The sequence below is a fragment of the Triticum urartu genome, chromosome 3A, assembly GCF_056163025.1.
Source record: "Triticum urartu cultivar PI428250 chromosome 3A, HENAU_Tu73, whole genome shotgun sequence".
In the NCBI taxonomy this organism is placed as follows: Eukaryota; Viridiplantae; Streptophyta; class Magnoliopsida; order Poales; family Poaceae; genus Triticum; species Triticum urartu.
This window is the reverse complement of record NC_141875.1, coordinates 634627230-634654201: the sequence shown is the minus strand read 5'-3', so window position 1 is coordinate 634654201 and position 26972 is coordinate 634627230. Positions and strand designations below refer to the sequence as shown.

Genomic DNA, 26972 nt, shown 5'->3' with positions numbered 1-26972 from the left:
TACAGACATTACTCTGTTAGTCGACTTCCCCGCCGAACTTTTTTTCAAAGGTTCGTTCAAGCACTTACTATATATGCGGCGCCAAAGCCGCTGATTCTCCTTAATGGAGTCTGACAGCTGGGCACGAACATCTTTCAGGTCGACGCCTAGCTTGGTGTTGGCATCTTGGAGATCGTTCTTCTCCCGCCTCACCTTTGTTAGCACCTTCTCACCAGCCTTTAGCTGGCGTAGGAGGCGTTGCCTTTCTGGATTCAATCCAGCGCCATCTACAATTTCATTTATCAGATTCGCATCCATGCCGTGCTTCGCAAAATACTTATCTTTCGAAGTGTATATACCAGAGGCGGTCTCCTTGGGCTCCCCTGCCGCGGCTAGTGCGGCCTCAAGTTGGGCTTTGCACTCTTCCAGCTCCTAGGATAGTAGGGAATTATTTTCTTTAAGAACCTGCATAACAAATCATCCTTAAATCAGTTATTCTAACTGTTTCAAGTCTCGGGGGCTACTGGTATATATATATATATATATATATATATATATAATTACCAAAATTTTCTTACCCGTATGTCTTTTACATATTGCTCCGTGGCTCTGGCTAGACCATTTTGAGCAGCACGGAGGTACGCATCTCCCGAATTGAAGGCATCTAATGCCTCTTGGGGGAAACAAGCGTCGCGAATAATTGTCCGGCGACGCATGTGGTTCATGGCACTCTCCACCTCAGAATGGGTGGCAGACAACCTGTCCACATCCTCCGTCGGAGGAGCGTCCGGTACGTGCCTTGTGTTCGCCTCCGGCTCCGGACCAGGCTTTGGAGCCTGGCTGGTGGAAGCACGATTGGCAGCCTCTCCGAATATAGTCCGGCGAGGTCTCTTTGTCCTGAAGAGAGCACGAGTGTTGACATACCTCGAAGATATAAGACCTGGGATAAGGGGGCGCGCCATACCTTTGCGCTGACGTCTCGGTACGGACTGCACCTCTTTTCTGCCCACGGGGCCCTGCGGCCCCTCGTTGGCTTGTCGCCGCAGGTTCGGCCTCCCGTCTCAAAAACCTCCCCTGCAAAGCTCGGTTGTAATCAGGAAACTGAAAACACGAGAGGGCAGACCCCTATTCGGGGTACTGGGACTTCGATCTCAGTTACCTGGGAGGCCGAGATTATTCCTGGGTAATCGGCCGTAATGGCCACCAAGGCGTCGTCCTTGCTCAAATGATGGAACACTCCATCAATCAGCTCCACAAATAAGTCCGGATCCTCTTGAGAGGCCGGGTCGAGGGACCGTCCTGGGTCCTCGGGTTGTGGAGGAGGGTTGTTTATTTCTTTAACAGCCTGGCGCAGTTCCTGCGTTGAAGTTGCTGGACTGAATATTTAACAATGGGAATATAAAACGGATGGGCAAGTAGATGTGACCACTTACCCAGCTTGGGGGATTGTACATAGAGAATCCACCCTGTGGGCCGACGCGGAGAAATTCCTCCTCTTCTGCCTTGTACAAAGCGGAAAAGGTCTTTGTTAGAGCCGCAGCCGAATCCGGTCCCTTACGGCCGTAGCGGGTGGCGTCGTCCTCCCCGTTGAAATCCCACATGGGGTGGCCTCTGTACTGTAGCGGTTGCACCCCTCGCATGATGCATGCGGCCATGACCCCGATCATGGTTAGTCCGGAATGAGCTAACAATCTTATCTGGCTCATCAGGTAACGGACGTCCTTGTCACTTTCCCTCTGAGGGCTTCGTGGACGCCAACTTAGGCGCTTCTTTAGTGGAGCACTGTCGAACTCAGGGAGGCCGATCCGGACAGGATCCGGCAGCGGGACGTCCTCTATGTAAAACCATTCCGAAGGCTAGTCCTCGGACGCCTTCTTTGCGGTTCCGGATAGATATCCGGTCCCGGGGATGCGCCACACTTCGGCTCCGCCCACTTGATATATTTACCCCTTCTGAGAACGGGGCACAAGGCAGAATAGCTCTTTCCACACCCCGAAATGAGCCTCAACACCCAAAAAACAGCTCGCAGAGGGCTACGAAGCCCGCGATATGCAATACGGAGGCAGGCGTAAGATTGTGTAGCTGGAGGCCATAGAACTCCAGGAGCCCCTGGAGAAACGGATGGATTGGAAATCCGAGCCCTCTTATTAAATAAGGGACAAGGCATACCTGCTCTCCTTTGGAGGGATTAGGGGCACTCTCTGCTTGCTCTCCGCCATTATAGATGGCAAGGCTGGCTCGAACCGGGACCATATAGGCTGGGGGGAGAAATCCCTTGGTCTGGAGCGTCACTAGCTCGCTATGCGGGATGGAGCATCTCTCCCAATATCCAGGCTGAGGGCTGGAAGGGCGAAAGGAGGAGTTGTGACGGCTGGCCATGGTGGAATGGACCTTTGTCGGATGTGCTCTGATGAACACTCGCGAAGGGGAGAAGGTGTGGTTTGGATCGAAATCCTCGTCCCCTTTAAATGCGCGAGTCATTTACGCGGCTAGGGGTGTGGATGTAAAAACACTCAGACTTTTCATATTCGTTTGACACGTGGGAGACGGCCATTATTGGGTGTAGAAGCCAAGGAGCGCAACATTTACCAGAAACCGCACTTTATTCAATAGGTACACGGAATTTGGAGGAGAACCCGCCTTGCAATGCCGAAGACAATCTGCACGCCGGACTCATCGTCATTGAAGCCTGGTTCGGGGGCTACTGAGGGAGTCCTGGATTAGGGGGTGTCCGGATGGCCGGACTATACCTTCAGCCGGACTCCTGGACTATGAAGATACAAGATTGAAGACTTCGTCCCGTGTCCAGAAGGGACTTTCCTTGGCGTGGAAGGCAAGTTTGGCGATACGGATATGTAGATCTCCTACCATTGTAACCGACTTTGTGTAACCCGGAGGGTTTTAGTCCATAGGACAACATGCAGAACAACAATCATACCATAGGCTAGCTTCTACGGTTTAGCCTCTCCGATCTCGTGGTTGATCTACTCTTGTACTACCCATATCATCAATATTAATCAAGCAAGACCTAGGGTTTTACCTCCATCAAGAGGGCCCGAACCTGGGTAAAACTTCGTGTCCCTTGCCTCCTGTTACCATCCGGCCTAGACGCACAGTTCGGGACCCCCTACCCGAGATCCGCCGGTTTTGACACCGACACTATATCTTTGCTCGTAGTTGAACTTGAAAGACAATTTATGCATATGCATCCTTGCATACAAAGGATTTTTCTAGAATATTCCAATATTGAGCATTCTTTTGTTAAACATGCAGCTACTATCTTTTTGGCACATGAGTTCAGATTTATTATGAAAGAGGCTAAGGAAATTTTTGCTCATTATAGGGTGGATGCTGGCCGTCCACCCATAGAGGCTATCCTTTTTAATCAGGAATATATAATGCGTTTACAATCTTTAGATCATATTGCTTATAGTGAAAATCTTAGAAAGAAGGTCCCTACCGATGTTCTAGTTAATAGAATTTCCGAGCTTAATGATAATTTTGCTATTCAGAACAATGGGCTAGGTTTCTCTCTTGAACATAGGCTCATGACTTTTTGCCAAAAGAATGCTTATAATGATGAATTGGTTGTGCAGTATGAGGGGCCAAAGGAGGAACCAATACCTCCCGAGCTTCATCTTGGGGACTTTTGTCCCATTAAATATAGCACTTTTGATTACTTTTTCCTGCCACAAAGAAAGCTTGCTGCTGAACGTAGGTAGTATGAGATGATTTTTCGCAATTTGCCTTATCATTACGGTAATACCTAGATCTATTCTTGTTTTATGCCTAGCTAGGGGCGTTACACGATAGCGCTTGTTGGGAGGCAACCCAATTTTATTTTTGTTTCTTGCTTTTTGTTCCTGTTTAGTAATAAATAAATCATCTATCCTCTATTATGATTATGTTTTTTATGTTTTAATTAGTGTTTGTGCCAAGTAAAGCCTTTAGGATCTTCTTGGATGATTGTTGTTTGATCTTGCAGGAAAAAAACAGAAAGTATGCGCTCACGAGAATAATTTTCATTTTTAACCAGAGAGCGATAAAATACCAATTCCAGCTGCAGTAGATCAATATACAAATTACCCAGGTCTTCCTAATTTGGTATAATTTTTGTATTACAGAAGTATTCGAAACCTACAGATATCTACAGACTGTTCTGTTTTTTACAGATTCTGTTTTTCGTGTGTTGTTTGCTTATTTTGATGAATCTATGGCTAGTATCGGGGGGTATTAACCATAGAGAAGTTGGAATACAGTAGGTTTAATACAAATATAAATAAATAATGAGTTCATTATAGTACCTTAAAGTGGTGATTTGTTTTCTAATACTAACGGAGCTCATGAGATTTTTTGTTGAGTTTTGTGTTGTGAAGTTTTCAAGTTTTTGGGTAAAGATTTGATGGATTTTGGAACAAGGAGTGGCAAGAGCCTAAGCTTGGGGATGCCCAAGGCACCCCAAGGTAAAATCCAAGGACAACCAAAAGCCTAAGCTTGGGGATGCCCCGAAAGGCATCCCCTCTTTCGTAATCATCTATCGGTAACTTTACTTGAGGCTATATTTTTATTCACCACTTGATATGTGTTTTGCTTGGAGCGTCTTGTATGATTTGAGTCTTTGCTTTTTAGTTTACCCCAATTATCCTTGCTTTACACACCTTTTTGAGAGACACACATGAATCGGAATTTATTAGAATACTCTTTGTGCTTCACTTATATCTTTTGAGCTAGATAATTTTGCTCTAGCTCTTCACTTATATCTTTTAGAGCACAGTGGTGGTTTTATGTTATAGAAATTATTGATCTCTCATGATTCACTTATATTATTTTGAGAGTCCTTTAGAACAGCATGGTAATTTTCTTTGGCTATAAAATTAGTCCTAATATGATAGGCATCCAAGATGGGTATAATAAAAACTTTCATATAGAGTGCATTGAATACTATGAGAAGTTTGATACTTGATGATTGTTTTGAGATATGAAGATGGTAATATTAGAGCCATGCTAGTTGAGTAGTTGTGAATTTGAGAAGTGCTTGTGTTAGAGTTTGCAAGTCCCGTAGCATGCACGTATGGTGAACGTTGTGTGACATTTGAAGCATGAGGTGTTTCTTTGATTGTCCTCCTTATGAGTGGCGGTCGGGGACGAGCGATGGTATCTTCCTACCAATCTATCCCCCTAGGAGAATGTGTGTAATGCTTGGTTTTTAATGACTTGTAGATTTTTGCAATAAGTATGTGAGTTCTTTATGACTAATGTTGAGTCCATAGATAATACGCACTCTCACCTTACCATCATTGCTAGCCTCTTCGGTACCGTGAATTGCCCTTTCTCACCTTGAGAGTTGGTGCAAACTTCGCCGGTACATCCAACCCCTGTTGTCGGTGTCAAAACCGGCGGATCTTGGGTAGGGGGTCCTGAACTATGCGTCTAGGCTGGATGGTAACAGGAGGCAGGGGACACGATGTTTTACCCAGATTCGGGCCCTCTTGATGGAGGTAAAACCCTATGTCCTGCTTGATTAATATTGATGATATGGGTAGTACAAGAGTAGATCTACCGCGAGATCAGAGAGGCTAAACCCTAGAATCTAGCCTATGGTATGATTTTTGTTGTCCTACGGACTAAAAACCCTTCAGTTTATATAGACATCGGAGAGGGTTAGGGTTACACAAGGTCGGTTACAAAGGAGGAGATATCCATATGTGTATTGCCTAGCTTGCCTTCCACGCCAAGTAGAGTCCCATCCGGACACGAGACGAAGTCTTCAATCTTGTATCTTCATAGTCCAACAGTCCGGCCAAAGGATATAGTCCGGCTGTCCGAAGACCCCCTAATCCAGGTCTCCCTCAGTAACCCCTGAACCAGGCTTCAATGACAATGAGTCCGGCGCGCAGTATTGTCTTTGACATTGCAAGGTGGGTTCCTTCTCCAAATACATCAGAAGAATTTGAGTACGAGGATAGTGTCCGACCCTGCAAAATAAGTTCCACATTCCACCATAGAGAGAATAATATTTTCGCAGATCTAATTTGCTGGCTTGTTTTGGCAGCATGACGTTATGTCATGGCACGGTGATTATTCGAACCGTTTCTTTTAACCAGCCCCGCACATAACGCGAGGCATTTTTTTCGACACGTCTTGTCAGAGTAGAGATCGTGTCCCCTTATTACGGGATTCTCATCAATACGGGCGTGGGTAACCCAACCGCGCCATCAATTGCGGCGCTTGGGGGATAAGCAAGTTTTACTAGGCAAGTGGGGACGCTTAGTTTCGTCTGCCCATATAAAGGGATAAGGATTCACCTTTCTATCCACGCCTTCTTCCTCCTTTGCTCATCCATTTCCGCACACTCGAGCTCTAGCGCCCAAGTCCACACTTCCACATCAACCTTCTCTAATCATGTCCGGAGCGGGAGGCAAGTGGATGGTCTCCTCCATCATGGAGGGAGACATCAAGAAACCGAGGAGAGCTGGATACCTGCCCGACGACATCGCGCACCGGCTCCCAAATGAGGGGCAGCTCATCCCCACCCCCAGGCCCCATAAGAGGGTAGTATTCCTCACCCATTTCCTTCACGGACTGGGATTCCCTCTCCATCCATTCGTCCCGGGGCTCATGTTCTATAATGGCCTGGATTTCCACGATCTGGCCTCGAACTTCGTCCTCAACATCTCGGCGTTTATCGTCGTGTGTGAGGCCTTCCTCCGCATTAAGCCCCACTTCCGCTTATGGCTGAAGACCTTCAATGTCAAGCCGAAGGTGGTGGGCGGCCGCCGGGTGGAGTGCGGAGGCGCCATGGTGGGCAAGATGCCCAACATAACATGGCTCGAGGGCTCCTTTGTGGAAACCATAAAGGGGTGGCAATCGGGGTGGTTCTATATCACCGAGCCGCGCGACCCTGCATGGGCAGCGGCCCCCGAGTTCCGATCTGGTATCCCCATGCGGCTCACCTCCTGGAAAGAGAAGAGCATGTCCTGGGGTAATTAGAAAGAGCTGACCGGACTCCAAACATGTATTCAAAACATGGTGGACAGGAAGCTCAAGCTTGTCAACATAGTCCAAGTTATGCTCATACGCTGGATACTCCCATGCCAACAACGGGAGTTCAACTTGTGGGAGTTCAATCTAGCGCAGCACCGAACTCTGAACAGGCTCTTCGACATGACTCATGAAGACGCCTAGAGGGTGCTGTTCAAAAGTGCCGAGGTCCCCCCCTATTACTGAGGATCATAGATTCAGCGCGAAGCGCCAAGCTAGTGCGGTAAGCTGCTTTACCTTTCACAGGATACTTATTTTCTATAGATTGACTCTGTGCAGGATCTAAACTCCTGTACCTTTGACAGGACTGGCAGAAGATGGCCGGACAGATCGACTGTCCGGCTCCTTTGCCTGAAGGCCCCGTAGACGCTCTTCTGGCGAAGATGCTGACTCTGGCCCCTTATAAGGTGCCGGAGAAGACCAAGAAGGCCAAGGGAACCCGAAAGAGTTCCCAACGCCAGGCGTCGTCGGACTCACCGTCCGATGACTCTGCAGCGCACTCTTCCCCCGAAGAAGAGGAAGAATAAGATGCTCCCCCACCGACTGGGGGAGACAAGAAAAGGAAGGCCGCCCCAACTAGGGAGGCCAGAGGGTCCAAGAAGGGAAGGACTCTCCTTCCGGACAGTTCCACCGCCGCCGACGAAGGCGAAGATGAGTGGTTGCCCAGGGTCAAGCCCCCGGGGAGATTGTAAGTATTCGGATACCAGAGTAACTCATAGGATTCATTTGTTGCACTGCTTTCCCTAATCGCCGAACATAATTATGCAGGCCGCCCCGAGCCAATATCGAGGTATCATCGGATGGCTCCCTGGGCTCGTCGGACATGGATAGCGATCCAGTCCCGACCGCCACCTCCCCTCATCCTGCCAACGACGCCGAGGTGTTGTCTCAAGAGGCACCGGATCGAGGGGAGACAGTCCCGGAGGTGCCTCAAGGCGACCTTCCGGACTCCGGGAGCCGAGGGGACGGCGCCCCCGAGAGCTCTGAGTTTGGCCCTTAGCTGAACACCGCGCCAGACCCTCCAGCGGTTCCGAGCTCGGGTAGGCGGCCTCCTTCTAAGAGGGGCAAGATGCCTGTGCCGGTGACCTCTGTCCATCCAGAGGCGCCGGACAATCTGCTGGAAGCGCTTCGCAGCGCTTCCGTCGACGAGGAGCACCGCACTATCATGAGTGCGGTGATCCAGAAGGTTCAGTCCGCCAAGAGCGGATTGGCTGAAGCCTGTGCCAGCCTTCTAACCGGCTTCGAGGTAAGTTGAGGGAGTCCTGGATTAGGGGGTGTCCGGATGGCCGGACTATACCTTCAGCCGGACTCCTGGACAATGAAGATACAAGATTGAAGACTTCGTCTCGTGTCCGGAAGGGGCTTTCCTTGGCGTGGAAGGCAAGCTTGGCGATACGGATATGTAGATCTCCTACCATTGTAACCGACTTTGTGTAACCCTAACCCTCTCCGTGTCTATATAAACCAGAGGGTTTTAGTCCATAGGACAACATACAGAACAACAATCATACCATAGGCTAGCTTCTAGGGTTTAGCCTCTCCGATCTCGTGGTACATCTACTCTTGTACTACCCATATCATCAATATTAATCAAGTAGGACGTAGGGTTTTACCTCCATCAAGAGGGCCCGAACCTGGGTAAAACATGGTGTCCCTTGCCTCCTGTTACCATCCGGCCTAGACGCACAGTTCGGGACCCCCTACCAGAGATCCGCCGGTTTTGACACCGCCGTTGGTGCTTTCATTGAGAGTTCCTCTGTGTCGTCGCCGTTAGACTTGATGGCTCCTACGATCATCAACAGCGATGCAGTCCAGGATGAGACTTTCCTCCCCGGACAGATCTTCATCTTTGGTGGCTTCGCACTGCGGGCCAATTCACTTGGCCATCTGGAGCAGATCGAAAGCTATGCCCCTGGCCGTCAGGTCAGATTTGGAAGTTTAAACTACACGGCTGACATCCGCGGGGACTTGATCTTCGATGGATTTGAGCCACTGCTAAGCGCGCTGCACTGTCATGACGAGCATAATCTAGCTCTGCCACCAAACAGTGCCCTGGAGGCCGCATCCGCATCGGCTTCGACCCTTAATTCGGAGCCAACTACGCCGATCGAGGATGGGTGGTTGGACGCTGCCTCTGGGGCTGCGATCCCAACGGCGATCGAGCCGGACACCAGCCCCGCACTCCGCGAGAATCGTAATTCCAAGGAGCCGGACTCCTCTCTGGACTCCGAATCCGATTGGGCGCCGATCATGGAGTTTACTGCCGCGGACATCTTTCAGCACTCGCCTTTCGGCGATATTCTGAAGACACTAAAGTCTCTCTCTTTATCAGGAGAGCCCTGGCCAGACTACGGTCGGCAAGGTTGGGATACGGACGATGAAGAAATTCAAAGCCCACCCACCACCCACTTTGTAGCCACTGTCGACGATTTAACCGACATGCTCGACTTCGACTCCGAAGACATCGACGGTATGGACGCCGATGAAATACACGATGAAGAACCAGCGCCTATTGGGCCCTGGAAAGCCACCCCGTCATATGACGTATACATGGTGGACGCACCAAAAGATGACGACGAGGAGCGGAAGGACGCACCGAAGTCTTGTTCCCTCGAGAACCGGCGACGCAAGCGCCGCCCCAAATCCCGCCTCGACAGAAATAACGATCACACAGACCCAGCACTGGAGCAGGGCGAACCGCTGCCGGACAACAGCAATCCGTATAATCAAACCGAACAAACAAATTCTATCAAAGATAATGGTCCGGACGACATAACGCCGGACAGGCACCCGGAGCAGCAGAATGCCCGTAAAAGGCTTGTTGCCACCGCGAGGAGTGTTAAAAAGCAGAAGCAAAGGCTCAAGGCTGCGCAAGACACACTCCAAATCAGATGGAGTAAAATACTCAACACAGCAGCGAGGTACGGCGACAATCGCCCCTCCAAGAGCTACCCAAAGCGGAAGCTGCTACCTGAATTCGATGAGGAGGCCTCAGACCCCCCACAACCAAACATCAAAGCAGCCACCTGGCCGGATAGACAACCCTTCTGCCAACACAGAGCGGTATACAACGCCACTCACAATACAACACGCGACCCATGCGAGGGCTCGCACCCAAAGGATGGCGCAACAAGATCCATCTATGGACCACGCAAGCATGCCCCAGCATACAATGCAACATAACAAACATCCGAACAACGCGGTACACCCAGCTACAGGGATGCCGCACACCCCCTATGTTTCACCGATGAGGTGCTGGACCATGAATTTCCAGAGGGATTCAAACCCGTAAACATAGAGACATACGACGGAACAACAGACCCTGGGGTCTGGATTGAGGACTACATCCTTCATATCCATATGGCTCGAGGAGATGATCTCCACGCCATCAAGTACTTACCCCTCAAGCTCAAAGGGCCAGCTCGTCACTTGCTTAAAAGCCTCCACGAAAGCTCCATTGGAAGTTTGGAAGAGCGTGAAGACGCCTTTCGGGAAAATTCTCAAGGGACTTATGTCCGACCTCCGGATGCGGACGATTTGAGTCATATAACTCAACAGCCCGGAGAGTCGGCCCGAAAGCTTTGGAACAGGTTTCTTACTAAAAAGAACCAGATTGTCAACTGTCCGGACGCCGAAGCCTTGGCAGCTTTTAAGCATAGCGTCCGTGACGAATGGCTCGCCAGATACCTCGGCCAAAATATGCCGAGAATGATGGCCGCATTAACAAGCCTCATGACCCGCTTTTCGTGGGTGAGGACAGCTGGTTAGCCAGATGCAGCACCAGCGACCCCAGTACATCTGAAGTTAGAGATGGAAACGGGAAATCACGGTGCAACAGCAATATCAAACGTTGGAATAAAGAAGACAACACGAAGGGCACGGCAGTAAACGCCGGATTCAAAAGCTCTCGGCCAGGTCAGCAAAAGCCGCCCTCTAAAGGCACCAGGGATGAACTGTCTAGCCTCAACAAAATTCTGGACCAAGTATGTCAGATCCATAGTACCCCTGGTAAACCTGCTAATCATACCCACAGAGAATGTTGGGTCTTCAAGCTGTCCGGCAAGCTCAACACCGTACACAAGGGGGAGGATACACCAAGTGCAGACGAGGACGAGCCTCCCAAGCAAGACACTTGGGAACAAAAGAAATTTCCACGAGAAGTTAAAACAGTAAACGTGTTACACGTGATCAAGGGAAAAAAGAACGCGGCACTCCCAGGAAAATATACCCAAGTGCCTGTCACCGCGAAGTCCTGCCACTGGTTGTCTCAACCGATCACTTTCGACCATCGCGATTACTCAGCAAGTATCCGATGCGCAGGAGGGGCTGCCCTGGTATTAGATCCAGTAATTGGCGGATATCACTTCACACGAGTCATAATGGACGGTGGCAGCAATCTAAACCTAATATGCCAGGATACAATCCGCGGGATGGGGTTAGACCCAACAAAAATTCGCCATAGCAATACTACCTTTAAAGGAGTAACGCCGGGCCCAGGGGCTCGTTGTACAGGCTCCCTCCTACTACAAGTTATATTCGGCTCCCCCGATAACTTCCGTCGCGAGCATTTAACCTTCCACATCGCTCCGTTCCAAAGTGGCTATCAAGCACTGCTCGGACGTGAAGCTTTCGCTCGCTTTAATGCAATACCACACTATGCCTCCCTCACACTCAAGATGCCCGGTCCACGTGGCATCATTTCAGCGAATGGAAATATCAAGTGATCTCTGCGCGCCGAAGAGAGTGCGGCTGCCCTGGCAGCCACACACTAAAGGCGCCCGGACCAGCGAAAGCATCCAATAGGTCGTCAAGACCTCAGACACAACTAATCAAGTCCGGCGCCGCTATTTATACCGAATAAGTGGTCACACCCCTATTTGTCAATACAAGGGGCTCAACGCGCGCAGACAAGTGGCAATTTTTTCTCATCTTGAATTATACATGGTTTCTTTAAAAACTATCTTTTTGCACGACAACTTTTTCACCTAGATTCCTGTCTTTTACAGACGATCATCGTGCTACATCCGTCCAGGATACGGCACAATGGAGACACAGGCGCAGACGTGCAGCAGGGACCTTCTCCAAGGATTCTTTTTAGATTAAGACCCTGCGTAAACCTTTTTTACTGTCTCTTGTTGATACATATCCACCGTTGAGAAGGATGCTGGCGTATTGGCATGTGGCCACGCCAGAACAATGCAAGTACCTGGACACAAGGGGCTTCTTACAAAGGCCATTATTCAGGCCCGGTTTATACCACAAAGACCGAATACCTTAGGGAGTGTTCGGCGTCGCGAGTTTGGCCTTATATGCATCAGCTCCGAATCATTGTCTTTGGTCAAATGTTGGGTTTGCCCGGCTCCTGTGTTTTGGTGCCTTACGTTCCGCTTTACTAGCTAAGGTAGCACCAAGAGAACTACTGCGATTGTGCCCTGGTTCATCCGGACGAGCACCTCAGTAGAGAAAGCCGAAAACTGACTGTCATGATATAGCGTGAGACTGGTCAACCACTCGATGACCTGTTGGAATGTTAGAATTCCCCTGCCTTAACGAAGGGCCGTTTTCCAGCCAGGCATGTACGCACCCCGGGATCGGGAGAGTGCGGAGCCACCAGGGGCTATCTAGTAGCCCCACTATCAAACTCCTATGGCTAAGTGAAAGTGCTAAAGCATTATAGTCTGGTTGCCTCGCTCGCTCCGCTATCACCTTCTTAATAGGACCAAGACGTTGGGTTAATTGTGAACGCGTGTCTTTTGCGAGCACCTCCGCATTATATGCATGGGGGTTGAAGCCGACGGCTGCAATCTTTCAGGTTATACACATGTATACATAAACGGCCGCCCAGGAGGCATCATATTACTTTCAGGAAAAAGTATAAAAATAGCCTTATAAAAAATTTATAAAAGCATTTCGCTTACAATGAGATTACATATCACTCAAACATAATATTTTTTGATCACTAGGTCTCTATCAAACGAGCACCCTCAAGAACTTCTTCAAAGTAGTGCTCAGCAGCCATTCGGCCTATGGCCGAATCCCGCGCTACAACAGTGGTAGCATCCATCTCCGCCCAGTATGCTTTAACACTGGCAAAGGCCATCCGTGAGCCCTCTATGCACGCCGACCTCTTCATCGCATCAATGCGCGGCACCACGTCAAGGAGCTGCTACACCAAGCTGAAATAGCTGTTCGGTTTTGGCCTTTCCGGCCATAGCTGATCCACAACAGACCTCATGGCGAGTCCGGACAACCTATTCAGTTCGGACCATTCGGCTAATTGGTCAGTCAATGAAAGCGGACGCTCGGGAGAATGGAATTGTGTCCAAAACAGCTGGTCCACTTCACGATCCGTCTGAACCTGGAAGTACTTGGCCGCATCGGCAGCGCTCGCTGCCAAATCCATATACACATCCTCCGAACTCCACAGCCGATCCAGAGAGGCATACCATGGATCTCCGAACTTCCTCTGCAACATAAAGGATTTCCCAGTTGCAATACCCCCGGCTTCCCGCAGCTCCTCCTTCTTCGCCCTCATAGCAGAGCGGATGTCTTTTCTCGTCGCAGCAGCCTTCTCAAGGTCCGATGCCTTCACTAGGTTTTCCTTTTCAAGAACCCGGCAACGGTCGGCGGCGGCTTTTAATTCTATGGCCATCTTGGCCATCTTATCCCGGCTCTCACCATGCGCGGCCTTCTCGGTTTTCAACTCTTCAGCCGCCTTCAAAGCACCCGCATTACTAAACCTCGCTTGTTCCTTGGCTCGGGCAAGTTCTGCCCGCAAGGCTTCAACAGTGGCAGCTCCATCTGCAGTCACAACATATTAAAGATACTGGCATCATGCTGCTCTTACTATGTGGCGTTTACCAGATAATGGCACTTACCCTATGCCTCGTCAAGCCTTTTGTTAACAAGCTCGATGTCGGCGTCTGCCGCATCCAACTGCCGTTTTAAATGGGCAAACTCGCTAGTCCGGCTAGCCACCGGAGCTTCCATCACCTACACATAGAGGCAGTATGGCTATTACCTGGGAATATGATCCTCTGTTCGTCGTCGTTTCCGACGACAACCAGAGTCTCAGGGGCTACTATCTACACAGGGCACACCTAGCATGTGCAGGACTATCATACATTATTTTACGTACCTCAAAGCCTGTCAGTAGACTCATAAAAGCTTCATGCAATCCGCTTTCAGCAGACGAGATTCTCTCCATCACCGTATTCATCAGCACACGGTGTTCATCTGATCTCACTCAGAATATCCGATCGCACACCAGATGGTGCCGGCCTCTTTTTTCCGCTCTCTTCGGGAGCCGGACACTGGGAGCTTCGGGGGTCAATGGGATTATCTTCTGGCCTCACCGGACCCGGGAGGCCCTCCGCGACGACACTTCGGGGTCGCCCGCTTCCGGAGCGGAGGAGTCCGGAGGGGGCGTTTCGCTCTCCATCATCTCTGGAAGAAGATCCCTCGAAGACGAGCTCATTTGAGAAGGGTAAAGGCCCGAACTGCAAAGATATATGCGGTGGTTATTTTCTCAAAAGAAAAAGATGGCATACCTGTACTATTAAAGTATTTCGGGTCACTTACGACTCGCTGGAGAGTTGATCCCCCCGCGGACTTTGTGCGGCAAAAGCACCCCCCAAGGTAGGACCCTCAGTAGGAGACTTCTTCTCCCATTTGGAAGCTTCGGCGTCCAAATCCCCGGGCACAGTCCTTTTCCTCCTCCGGTCGTCTTCCTTCATGGAGACGCTCGCTCCCTCGGTTAGAATGGGCAGCGTTGGGGGCCCGCATCCGCCCGTATTATCCTTCCCAGTATCTTCCTTCAAGGGCTCCGGGCAAGGTGTGACCTGGAGCATCTTTTCCAATACCGGATTTTCCAAACCCTCAGGGAGGGGGGCCGAACACCGAATCAACTTCGCCTTTGTTAGCCAGTCCTGGTCAAAAAGCGAACTCTCAGAAATAACTTTGTAACAAATGAGAGATAGTATGTTCGGCCGGAAGATTCCTTACCTGTTCGGCGGCGCGGTTACTGCTCAGGCCCACGTCCTCGGTGATTTCTGGACACTCTACCTAAGGTCCAAAGAATGACTTGTACATCTCCTCGTGCGTCAGGTCGAGGAAATTTTGGATGACACGCGGTCCCTCGGGATTGAACTCCCACAAGCGAAGGGGCCGGCGTTTGCAAGGCTGGACATGACGAACCAGCATAACTTGTATTACCGCAACCAAACTAAAATCTCCATTGAAGAGATCTCGAATGCGACTTTGCATTATAGGCATGTCCTTGGCTGGACCCCAGCTCAGACCTCTGCTGATCCATGACATCAGTTGTGGTGGAGGGCCCGAGCGGAAAACAGGGGCGGCCGCCCACTTGGCACTTCTTGGAGCCGTGATGTAGAACCACTCCTGTTGCCACAATTCAGACACCTCTGGAATGGGACCTTTGGGCCATGGAGCTCCCGTCATCTTGCCAATTGAGGCACCTCCACACGCTGCATGTTGCCCCTCGATCATCTTCGGTTTTACTTCAAAGGTCTTGAGCCACAAGCCAAAGTGAGGGGTAACCCGGAGGAAGGCCTCACACACGACAATAAATGTCGTGATATGAAGAAAGGAGTCCGGAGCTATATCATGGAAGTCTAGCCCGTAATAAAACATCAAGCCCCTGACGAAAGGATCCAGAGCAAGGCCTAGACCTCGGAGGAAGTGGGAGACGAACACGACGCTCTCGTTGGGTTTGGGGGAGGGGATGGCCTGCCCTCGGGCAGGCAGCCGATGCACAACCTCGGCGGTCAGATATCTGGCCTCCCTCAACTTTTTGATGTCTTCTTCCGTGACGGAGGAAGGCACCCATCGGCCTTGAAGGCTAGATCCGGACATGATTAAAGGTTCGGAGCACCTGACCTGAACTTTAGGTGTTTGAGCTTGAGGTGGGGGAAGGATTCGATTGAGCATGGGAGGGAAAAAAGTAAAAGCCTTGTCCCTTTATAAAGAGGGTGAATATCAAGCGTCCTCTCCGTGGCCATTTGGACTTGCCTATAGTCTAGGAGTCCTAGAAGCGGTTGGGTTACCCACGCCTGTATTGATGAGAATCCCAGAATAAGGGGACACGATCTCTGCTTTAACAAGACATGCCAAGGAAACCGCCTCGCGTGACACGCTGAGGTGGGATAATAAAACGATTCGAATAAAGGCTTGGCCATGGTGCGTCACACTACGGAATACGTCAGCAGATTAGATTTGTGTAAATATTATTCTCTCTATGGCAATATGTGGAAACTTATTTTCCAGAGCCGGACACTATCTTTGTGTTCAAAATCTTCTATGAAGTACTTGGAGGAGAATCCGCCTTGCAATGCCAAAGACAATCTGCGCGCCGGAATCGTCATCATTGAAGCCTGGTTCAGGGGCTACTAAGGGAGTCCTGGATTAGGTGGTGTCCGGATGGCCGGACTAACCTTCAGCCGGACTCCTGGACTATGAAGATACAAGATTGAAGACTTCGTCCCGTGTCCGGAAGGGGCTTTCCTTGGCGTGGAAGGCAAGCTTGGCGATACAGATATGTAGATCTCCTACCATTGTAACCAACTTGGCGTGGAAGGCAAGCTTGGCGATACAGATATGTAGATCTCCAAGCTTGGCGATACAGATATGTAGATCTCCTACCATTGTAGCCTCTCCGATCTCGTTGTAGATCTACTCTTGTACTATCCATATCATCAATATTAATCAAGCAGGACGTAGGGTTTTACCTCCATCAAGAGGGCCCGAACCTGGGTAAAACTTCGTGTCCCTTGCCTCCTGTTACCATCCGGCCTAGACGCATAGTTCGGGACCCCCTACCCGAGATCCGCCAGTTTTGACACCGACATAAGTGTTTTAAAATGTAGTAGAAATATTACCGCATATACAGTAGCCCTTGATGCTTTGTTTGGTGTTCACAAAGAAAATACGAACAGAGGATCAAATAATATCGCAGGAGTCTAATATAAGTATGTCAATATGCATATGCAGGCTTCGCTGCTGGCGTCCGCCGCACTGACTGCGGAGGTCGCCGTACTAAAGCGGGACCTCGAGGGGTCCAGGAAAGAGCTCAGCCTTGCTAAGAGGCAGCTCGAGGAGAACAAGGGTAAGTAGTACCCCGTCTATAGATATGTATATATGAAAAAGGACGCGATTGCAAAATGACAGGATCATCGTATGTTTGCCAGGGGCCACGACCGAGGTGGCGACCCTGAAGCAAGCGCTATCCAAGGCCGAACATAAAGCGGCCAAGGAGCACACCGAGCGAGAGAAGCACGAGGCTCGGGTGGGTGAGGTGTAGCAAGAGCTCCAAGCTCTCGTGACGAAGCACGAGGCATTGGAGCTTGACTCAAAGACGCGAGAGTCTGAGCTTGTCGCGGCCCTTGAGAGCGTAAAGAGTGCCAAGGCCGAGGCCCAGAAGGCCCTCCAAGAGATCAACGCAATGAAGAAGATAGCAGAGGGTAAGGCTTTCTATATGCAAAGCAATCATGTAAAAGTAAATTACCGATTACTTACCCGGATCTGGAGCTCGTCAGGAGCATTCGTAGATTTGCCCCGCAGTGTGTCCGATGCCACACAATTTTACCAGGCCAAGGACGGAAGCTCGACGGAGAAGTTGTTCTGGTCTCAGTATGCTGAGGACGAACATCCGGTGCCAATGAGCGACCAGCTGAAGCAGATGGTCGAGCTACATAAGGCGGCCGATCAGGCCATGAAGAGCTTTATAGTCCGGCTGTGGCCTGGCGACGCCCTTCCGAACAGCTTCTTCGGCCTGGTGCGGCGGCTTGTGGATGCCTGCCCGCGGCTGGAGGTCGTCAAGCGATCTGTCTACATTGAAGGTGCACGCCGGGCTCTCGGCCGTGTGAAATTGCAGTGGGTCAAGCTAGACGCCGTGAAGCTGATCAAGGAGGGGCCGCCAGAGGGCAAGGAGCACTGCCACCCCGAGATGTACTACGAGGGTGTTCTGTCGGGTGCCCGTCTCATCGCGGACGAGTGTTCAAAATATGTAATATTTGAGTAAACTTGCTCATTTTATCCTGTATTTATGAAAACTTGTTTCATATGCGCTATGCAACGCTTGTTTGAATTTAAAATATTACCTTCTGTTTGACTGTTTATCCAATCTGAGATATGGCTAGTCCTCGGCTTCTGCCCCCATGCCACGAGTGCTGGGGTGTTCGGGATAAACCTGAGCACTCTTGTTCCCATATTTGGGTCCTTCGAGGGAGGTGCTCAGCACAACAAACAAGGCAACCGGACTAATAATGCTTTATCACTCTCACTTAGCCATAGAATTCTATAATTTTAAATTTCGGCGAAGCCCCTGGTATTCGGAAGGCCTAATTCGGGGCGCAATACACGCCTGTAAGCCGGCCAGGGCAGGCCCCTCGCCCTAAGCGGCATAAGTCTTTAGGGACTCGAAAAACCTCACCGAACAGCGACCAGTCTCTCGCCTTATCATGACAGTCAGTTTTAGCTTTCTCTACTGAGGTGCTAAGCTCGGCAGAACCGGGGCACAATCGCAGTAGTTCTCCTAGCGCTACCTTAGCCGATAGAGCGGAACGTAAGGTACCAAAACATAGGAGCCGGGCAAACCCAACATTTGACCAAAGACATGATTCGGAGCTGATGCATATAATGCTATAAGTTCGGGGTGCCGCACTTGTGAAAGTGTTCGGACTTTTCACATCGCATTGTGGGGTACGCAAGCCCCTGGTGTATTGGGCGTACCAGAGTGTATGGTTGCAAGGTGTCATTAATGAACACACACACACACACACACACACACACACACACACACATATATATAGTGATGTTATTCATCACCCAGGGTGTACAATAAGTTATTTTTCACCCGAGGTAATCTTATGATCACTTCATAATTAAATTATGTTTTGAATTCAAATAGTTACATTCCTATTGATTCACTACGTAAAATTTGACATAAAAAAATTAAAAATATAGGTCATAAGACAAGAAAATTTGCAGTTTATGTGTATTTTAGACTATGTTTTTACGTTTGTAATTTTACATAACATAAAATATTTTTTATGACGATTATATATTTTCTTACGGTCCCTTTTTGCGTCGAAAATAAGACAAAACTTACGGAACGTAAAATTATGGTGCATTGATGGTAAAATAGAGGGGGGTGAAGAATAACTATTCCTCATCCAGGGTGACGAATAGCGTGACCCTATATATATAGTGCAATAATAGTCATAATGTCATGCATTGTTTATTAAAAAATTGCGTTAAAGCAGAGTGATACAGATAGTGCGATAAGCAAAGAGTAGGACTATGTCCCTTCCAAGGGCAAGCTGAGGAATGATATTGAATTGAATATTTCACTCGTTATTGTAATCAACCTGGGAATTCTGTGGTATAACATAGCTGTCTGCCTCCTTGGTTGTTGCATCATGTGTTCGACAATAGTGCTGCCGGACAGTGTTTCCAGAGATTAAGGTCCTGAAAGAAAAAGAAAAATAACCAAACGGGAAGCCCCTAGTGCGGTTTAGGCCGCGTTTTGGGGCGTGCCGTAGTTGTGCCCCCCTCCCCACCTATGCCCATGGTATTTTTAATGCGTAATTATGTACGTGCGGCACGAATATCGCCATTGGGCTGGGATTGGGGTGGCCGCCGTATTGCTACGCGAGCTTAGATCGCGCCAGGCGGTCTATTTGCCGATTGCCCCGAGCGCACTTGAAGGTGTCCGGGCTTTGAAGCGCCGAACTGGTTGATTGCCTTGAGAGGCTGCTTTGCGCTTTTGCTGCGAGGGCCGCGGTGTGCTCTTCTGTTCGGAGAGAGCGCTCTGTGTTTCCATTGACTGTAATAACTCCGCGAGGTCCTGGCATCTTGAGCTTGAGATATGCATAATGCGGTACCGCATTGAATCTAGCAAATGTGGTTCGCCCGAGCATCGCGTGATAACCACTGCGGAAAGGGACCATATCGAAGATTAACTCTTTGCTTCGGAAGTTATCCGGGGATCCGAAGACCACTTCCAGTGTAATTGAGCCTGTGCAATGGACCTCTACACCTGGAATGATGCCCTTAAAGGTCGTTTTTGTGGGTTTGATCCTTGAGGGGTCTATACCCATTTTTGCGCACTGTGTCCTGATAAAGCAGGTTCAGGCTGCTGCCGCCGTCCATAAGGACTCGAGTGAGGTGAAATCCATCGATGATTGGGTCTAGGACCAGTGCGGTGAATCCGCCATGATGGATACTAGTGGGATGGTCCCTGCGATCGAAGGTGATCGGACAGGAGGACCAAGGGTTGAATTTTGGGGCAACTGGCTCTAGCGCATATACGTCCCTGAGCGCACGCTTTCGCTCCCTCTTGGGGATGTGGGTTGCGTATATCATATTCACCGTCCGCACTTGTGGGGGAAACCTCTTCTGTCTTCCAGTGTGCGGCTGCCGGGGCTCCTCCTCGTCATCGCTATGCGGCCCCTTGTCCTTGTTTTCGGCAATTAACTTGCCGGCCTGCTTGAACACCCAACAATCCCTGTTGGTGTGATTGGCTGGCTTGTCTGGAGTGCCGTGTATTTGACACGAGCGATCGAGTATACGGTCCAAGCTGGACGGGACCGGCGTACTTTCTTTGAATGGCTTTTTCCGCTGACCGGGTTTAGAGCCTTTGAATCCAGCATTGACTGCCGTATCCTCAGTATTTTCGCTGTTAATGCAGCGCTTATGCTTGTTGCGACGTGACCTGCTATTGTCGTCCTTGGTATTTTAGGTACCATGGTTCTTTGATATGTTATTACTGCGAGCCAGCCAGCTGTCTTCTCCCGCACAAAAGCGGGTCATGAGCGTCGTGAGAGCTGCCATAGATTTTGGCTTTTCCTAACCAAGGTGCCGGGCTAGCCCCTCGTCTCGGATGTTGTGCTTGAAAGCCGCTAAGGCCTCCGCATCCGAACAGTCGATGACTTGATATTTCTTTGTAAGAAACCGGGTCCAGAATTGTCTGGCCGACTCTTCTGGTTGTTGAATTATGTGGCTCAAGTCATCGACGTCTGGTGGTCACACATAGGTGCCTTGAAAGTTGTCGAGGAATGCGGCTTCCAGATCTTCCCAACAGCTAATGGAGTCCGCTGGCAAGCTGTTAAGCCAATGCTGCGCTGGTCCTTTGAGCTTTAGTGGGAGGTATTTGATGGCGTGTAAGTCATCACCGCGGGCCATGTGGATGTGGAGGAGGAAGTCCTCAATCCATACTGCTGGATCTGTTGTGCCGTCATATGATTCAATGTTTACAGGTTTGAAACCTTCTGGGAATTGATATTCCATTACTTCGTCTATGAAGCATAAGGGGTGTGCGGCGCCTCTGTATTAGGCTATATCTCGACGCAGCTCGAATGGGTCTTGCCCGCTGTGTTTGGCCCGGCCGGATTTGCTTTTACTATATCCGGGGTGACGTTTGTCCTCTCGCAGAGTGGTGCGCCCTCGTGATCAGTAGATCGATCTTGAATTCTTTGCCTTGTCCTCCAATATGTCTCGCAGGTCTGGCGTATCTCCCCATGCCTTTTTATTTGAATGACATTGGGGTGGAGGCTGAGCTTTTGGCTTGAATGCCTCTCTATTGCAGCCACGAGGTGGCCGATCAGCCGTATCATACACTTCTTACTCCAGTCGGGGTAGTAACCTGCGCCTTGGGTAACTCTTGGAGGGGCGCTCAAGTTTATATTCCTCGGCCGTGAGGACTTCAGTCCATTTGTCAGCCAGCAGATCTTGATCAGCTTAAAGCTGCTGCTGCTTTTTCTTCAGGCTATTTGTCGTGGCCATGAGCCGGCGCTTGAAGCGCTCTTGTTCGACGGGATCCTCTGGGACGGCGAATTCATCGTCGCCGAGGCTTGCCTCGTCTTCGGAGGGGGGGATGTAATTGTCATCCTCCTCCTCTCCATCGGCCGCTCTCTTAGGAGAGCTGGCTCCTTCATCCTCCTGCTCTAAATCTTGCTGGAGGGGATTGTTGTTGTCTTCGGCACTATCCGGAGTATTATTATCTCCTGTGCCGGTATCACCACTTTTGCTTTGGCGGGACTTAGAGCGGCGCCGCTGACGTCGGTGCTTGGGTTGCTTCTTGGAGGGGTCATCCTCCGCTATCTCGTCACCATTGCCTTCATTGGGTGTATCCACCATGTATATGTCATATGACGAGGTGGCTTTCCAGTGCCCTATAGGTGCTGGTTCATGTTCGTCTCCTACATCGTCGTCCATACCGTTGATGTCTTCATAGTCGAAGTCAAGCATGTCGGTTAAATCATCGACAGTGGCTACGAAGTGGGTGGTGAGTGGGCGTCGAATTTCTTCGTTGTCCGCATCCCAATCCTGTTGGCCATAATCCGGCCAGGGCTCTCCTGACAAAGAGAGAGACCTTAGTGAATTCAGAATGTCGCCGAAGGGCAAGTGCTGAAAGATATCCGCGGTGGTGAATTCCATGATCGGCGCCCAATCGGATTCGATTGGCAGGGGCGCGGATGGTTCGGAGTCCGGAAAAGAGTCCGGCACCTTGGAGTCATGGGCTGCGCAGAGGTTTAGGCTGGTGTTTGGCTCGATCGCCGTTGAGACCGCCGCCCCTGAGGTGGTGTCTAACCACCCATCCTCAACTGGCGCAGTTGGCTCCGAGCTAATGGTTGGAGCTGATGCGGGCGTAGCCTCTGGGGTACTGTTCGGCGGTAGAGCTAGGTCATACCCATCGCGACAGTGCGGCGCGCCCGGCTGTGGCTCGAATCCGTCGAAGATCAAGTCTCTGCGGATATCGGTTGTGTAGTTCAAACTTCCAAATCTGACCCGATGGCCAGGGGCGTAGCTTTCAATCTGCTCCAGATGGCCAAGCGAATTAGCCCGCAATGCAAAGCCGCCGAATACGAAGATCTGTCTGGTGAGAAAAGTCTCACCCTGGACCGCATCGCTATCGATGATAGTAGGAGCCATCAAGCCTAACGGCGACGACACAGAGGAACTCTCAATGAAAGCACCAATGTCGGTGTCAAAACCGGCGAATCTCGGGTAGGGGGTCCCGAACTGTGCGTCTAGGCCGGATGGTAACAGGAGGCAGGGGACACGATGTTTTACCCAGGTTCGGGCCCTCTTGATGGAGGTAAAACCCTACGTCCTGCTTGATTAATATTGATGATATGGGTAGTACAAGAGTAGATCTACCACGAGATCAGAGAGGCTAAACCCTAGAAGCTAGCCTATGGTATGATTGTTGTTGTCCTACGGACTAAAAACCCTTCGGTTTATATAGACACTGGAGAGGGTTAGCGTTACACAAGGTCGATTACAAAGGAGGAGATATCCATATACGTATTGCCTAGCTTGCCTTCCACGCCAATTAGAGTCCCATCCGGACACAAGACGAAGTCTTCAATCTTGTATCTTCATAGTCCAACAGTTCGGCCAAAGGATATAGTCCGGCTGTCCGGAGACCCCCTAATCCAGGACTCCCTCACCCGTTATACGATACACTCTATCACAAATAAACCTCCTTATATCTTCCACAAAACAGCCACCATACCTACCTATTATGGAATTTCCATAGCCATTCCGAGATATATTGCCATGCAACTTTCCACCGTTACGTTTATTATGACACGCTTCATCATTGTCATATTGCCATGCATGATCATGTAGTTGACATCGTATTTGTGGCAAAGCCACCATGCATAGTTTCTTACATGTCACTCTTGATTCAATGCCCATCCCAGTACACCGCCGGAGGCATTCATATAGGATAATACTTTGTTCTAGTATCGAGTTGTAATATTTGAGTTCTAAATAAATAGAAGTGTGATGATCATTATTAATAGAGCATTGTCCCAAAAAAGAGAAAAAAAAGAAGAAAGGCCAAATAAAAAATATAATAAAAGGGACAATGCTACTATCCTTTTTCCACACTTGTGCTTCAAAGTAGCACCATGATCTTCATTATAGAGAGTCTCTTATATTGTCACTTTCATATACTAGTGGGAAGTTTTCATTATAGAACTTGGCTTGCATATTCCAACAATGGGCTTCCTCAAATTCCCTAGGTCTTTGTGAGCAAGCAAGTTGGATGCACACCCACTTAGTTTCTTTTGTTGAGCTTTCATACATTTATAGCTCTAGTGCATCCGTTGCATGGCAATCCCTACTCCTCGCATTGACATCAATTGATGGGAAACTCCATAGCCCATTGATTAGCTGCGTCAATGTGAGACTTCTTACTTTTTGTCTTCTCCACACAACCCCCATCATTATATTCTATTCCACCCATAGTGCTATGTCCATGGCTCACGCTCATGTATTGCGTGAAACTTGAAGAAAGTTTGAGATTACTAAAGTATGAAACAAATGTTTGGCTTGTCATCAGGGTTGTGCATCATGAGAGCATTTTTGTGTGACGAAAATGAAGCATAGACAAACTATATGATTTTGTAGGGATAAGCTTTCTTTGGCCATGTTATTTTGAGAAGACATAATTGCTTAGTTAGTATGCTTGAAGTATTATTATTTTTATGTCAATATTAAACTTTTGTCTTGAATCTTTCGGATCTTAACATTCATGTCACAATAAATCCAATTACATTGAAAATTATGTTAGGTAGCATTCCACATCAAAAATTCTGTTTTTATCATTTACCTACTTGAGGACAAGCAGGGATTAAGCTTGGGGAAGATTGATACGTCTCCAACGTATCTATAATTTTTGATTGTTCCATGCTATTATATTATCTGTTTTGGATGTTTAATGGGTTTTACTATGCACTTTCATATTATTTTTGGGACTAACCTAGCAACCGAAGGCTAGTGCAAATTGTTGTTGTTTTTGCCTACTTCAGTGTTTCGCAGAAAAGGAATATCAAACAGAAGCCAAACGGAATAAAACCTTCGCGAGGGTCGTTTTTGGAACAAACGCAATCCAGGAGACTTGGAGTGGATGTCAATGAAGCAGCGAGGAAGCCACAAGGCAGGAGGGCGCGCCCCAGGGGGGTGGGCGCGCCCCCCACCCTCGTGGGCCCCTCGCAGCTCCACCGACCTACTTCTTTCACCTATATATACTCTCATACCCTGAAACCTTCGGGGAGAGCCACGAAACACCGTTTCCACCACTGCAACCTTCTGTACCCGTGAGATCCCATCTTGGGGCCTTTTCCGGTGCTCCGCCGGAGGGGGATTCGATCATGGAGGGCTTCTACATCAACACCATAGCCTCTCCGATGATGTGTGAGTAGTTTACCACAGACCTTCGGGTCCATAGTTATTAGCTAGATGGCTTCTTCTCTCTCTTTGGATCTCAATACAAAGTTCTCCTCGATCTTCTTGGAGATCTATTCGATGTAACTCTTTGCGGTGTGTTTGTCGAGATCCGATGAATTGTGGGTTTCTGAACTTGATTATCTATGAATATTATTTGATTCTTCTCTGAATTCTTATATGCATGATTTGATATCTTTGCAAGTCTCTTCGAATTATCGGTTTAGTTTGGCCTACTAGATTGATCTTTCTTGCAATGGGAGAAGTGCTTAGCTTTGGGTTCAATCTTGCGGTGTCCTTTCCCAGTGACAGCAGGGGCAGCAAGGCACGTATTGTGTTGTTTCCATCAAGGATAAAAAGATGGGGTTTATATCATATTGCTTGAGTTTATCCCTCTACATCATGTCATCTTGCCTAAACCGTTACTCCGTTCTTATGAACTCAATACTCTAGATGCATGCTGGATAGCGGTCAATGTGTGGAGTAATAGTAGTAGATGCAGAATCATTTCGGTCTACTTGTCATGGACATGATGCCTATATTCATGATAATTGCCTTAGATATCATCATAACTATGTGCTTTTCTATCAATTGCTTGGCAGTAATTTGTTCACCCACCGTAATACATGCTATCTTGAGAGAATCCACTAGTGAAACCTATGGCCCCCGTGTCTACTTTATATCATATAAGTTTCCAATCTACAATTCTAGTTTACTATTTATTTTGCAATTTTATTTTCCAATCTATATAACAAAAATACCAAAAATATTTATCTTATTATCTTTATCAGATCTCACTTTCGTAAGTGACCTTGAAGGGATTGACAACCCCTTTATCGCGTTGGTTGCGAGGTTCTTTTGTTTGTGCAGGTACTAAGCGACTTGCGTGTAGTGTCCTACTGGATTGATACCTTGGTTCTCAAAAACCAAGGGAAATACTTACGCTACTTTGCTGCATCACCCTTTCCTCTTCAAGGGAAAACTAACGCATGCTCAAGAGGTAGCAAAGAACCACTCAAAATCTATCACACTCCTGAAGCTTTTTTCTTGGATCATCTTCGATCCCTTTGTGTTCGTGCTGAAACCCCAAGTAGCTTAGTTGAGGGCAAATCTTTAGATGAGCATGCTTGTTATGTGCGACACGACTTATCTCAAAAAGGGAAACTTTTACTGGATCAAATTCATCGTTTGCAATGCTATGCTTGGAATTTATGTGAAATATTTGATTTTACTTGTTGTTCTGAAGACCTAAGAAACACCTTCCCTACCAACGTGATTTTAGTGATAATGGAATCGTATCTTCGTATGCCAAGGGTGTTTATAATTACTATGATGTTCAACAAATTGAAGAATTTGTTGCCTTTAAGGGTGCTTGTGAAATTGCTTCTTTGATTGGAAAGTATGATGCTACTCTTTACAAATCTGAAATTTTGCCATACTTAAATATTGTTATGATAATTATGCTTCTAATGCCTATGTTAAACCATATATTGAGGACTCCTTCGCTGTCCAAGAAGAGACTAATATTTTGCAGGAGTCTATGGAAGAAGGAATTGATGAAACTGTGGGCTCATTGGATGAAAAAGATGATGAGGAGAGCAAAGAACAAAAGGAGGAAGAGAGGATTAGCTACCCGTGCCCACCTTCTAATGAGAGTAACTCTTCAACTCATACATTGTTTAATTTCCCTTCGAATT

At 48.7% G+C, this 26972-nt stretch overlaps 1 protein-coding gene across 1 annotated transcript in view; it reads right to left on the bottom strand.

Annotated features, from left to right (window-relative positions):
* Nucleotides 1-436: 436 nt before the first annotated feature.
* LOC147980953 (uncharacterized) overlaps nt 437-26972 on the bottom strand; it is a 37768-nt gene continuing 11232 nt past the window's right edge. Inside the window, exon 2 of the mRNA XM_087515811.1 lies at nt 437-444. Coding sequence (XP_087371937.1) covers nt 437-444 — 8 coding nt within the window. The remainder of the gene's footprint in view (nt 445-26972) is intronic.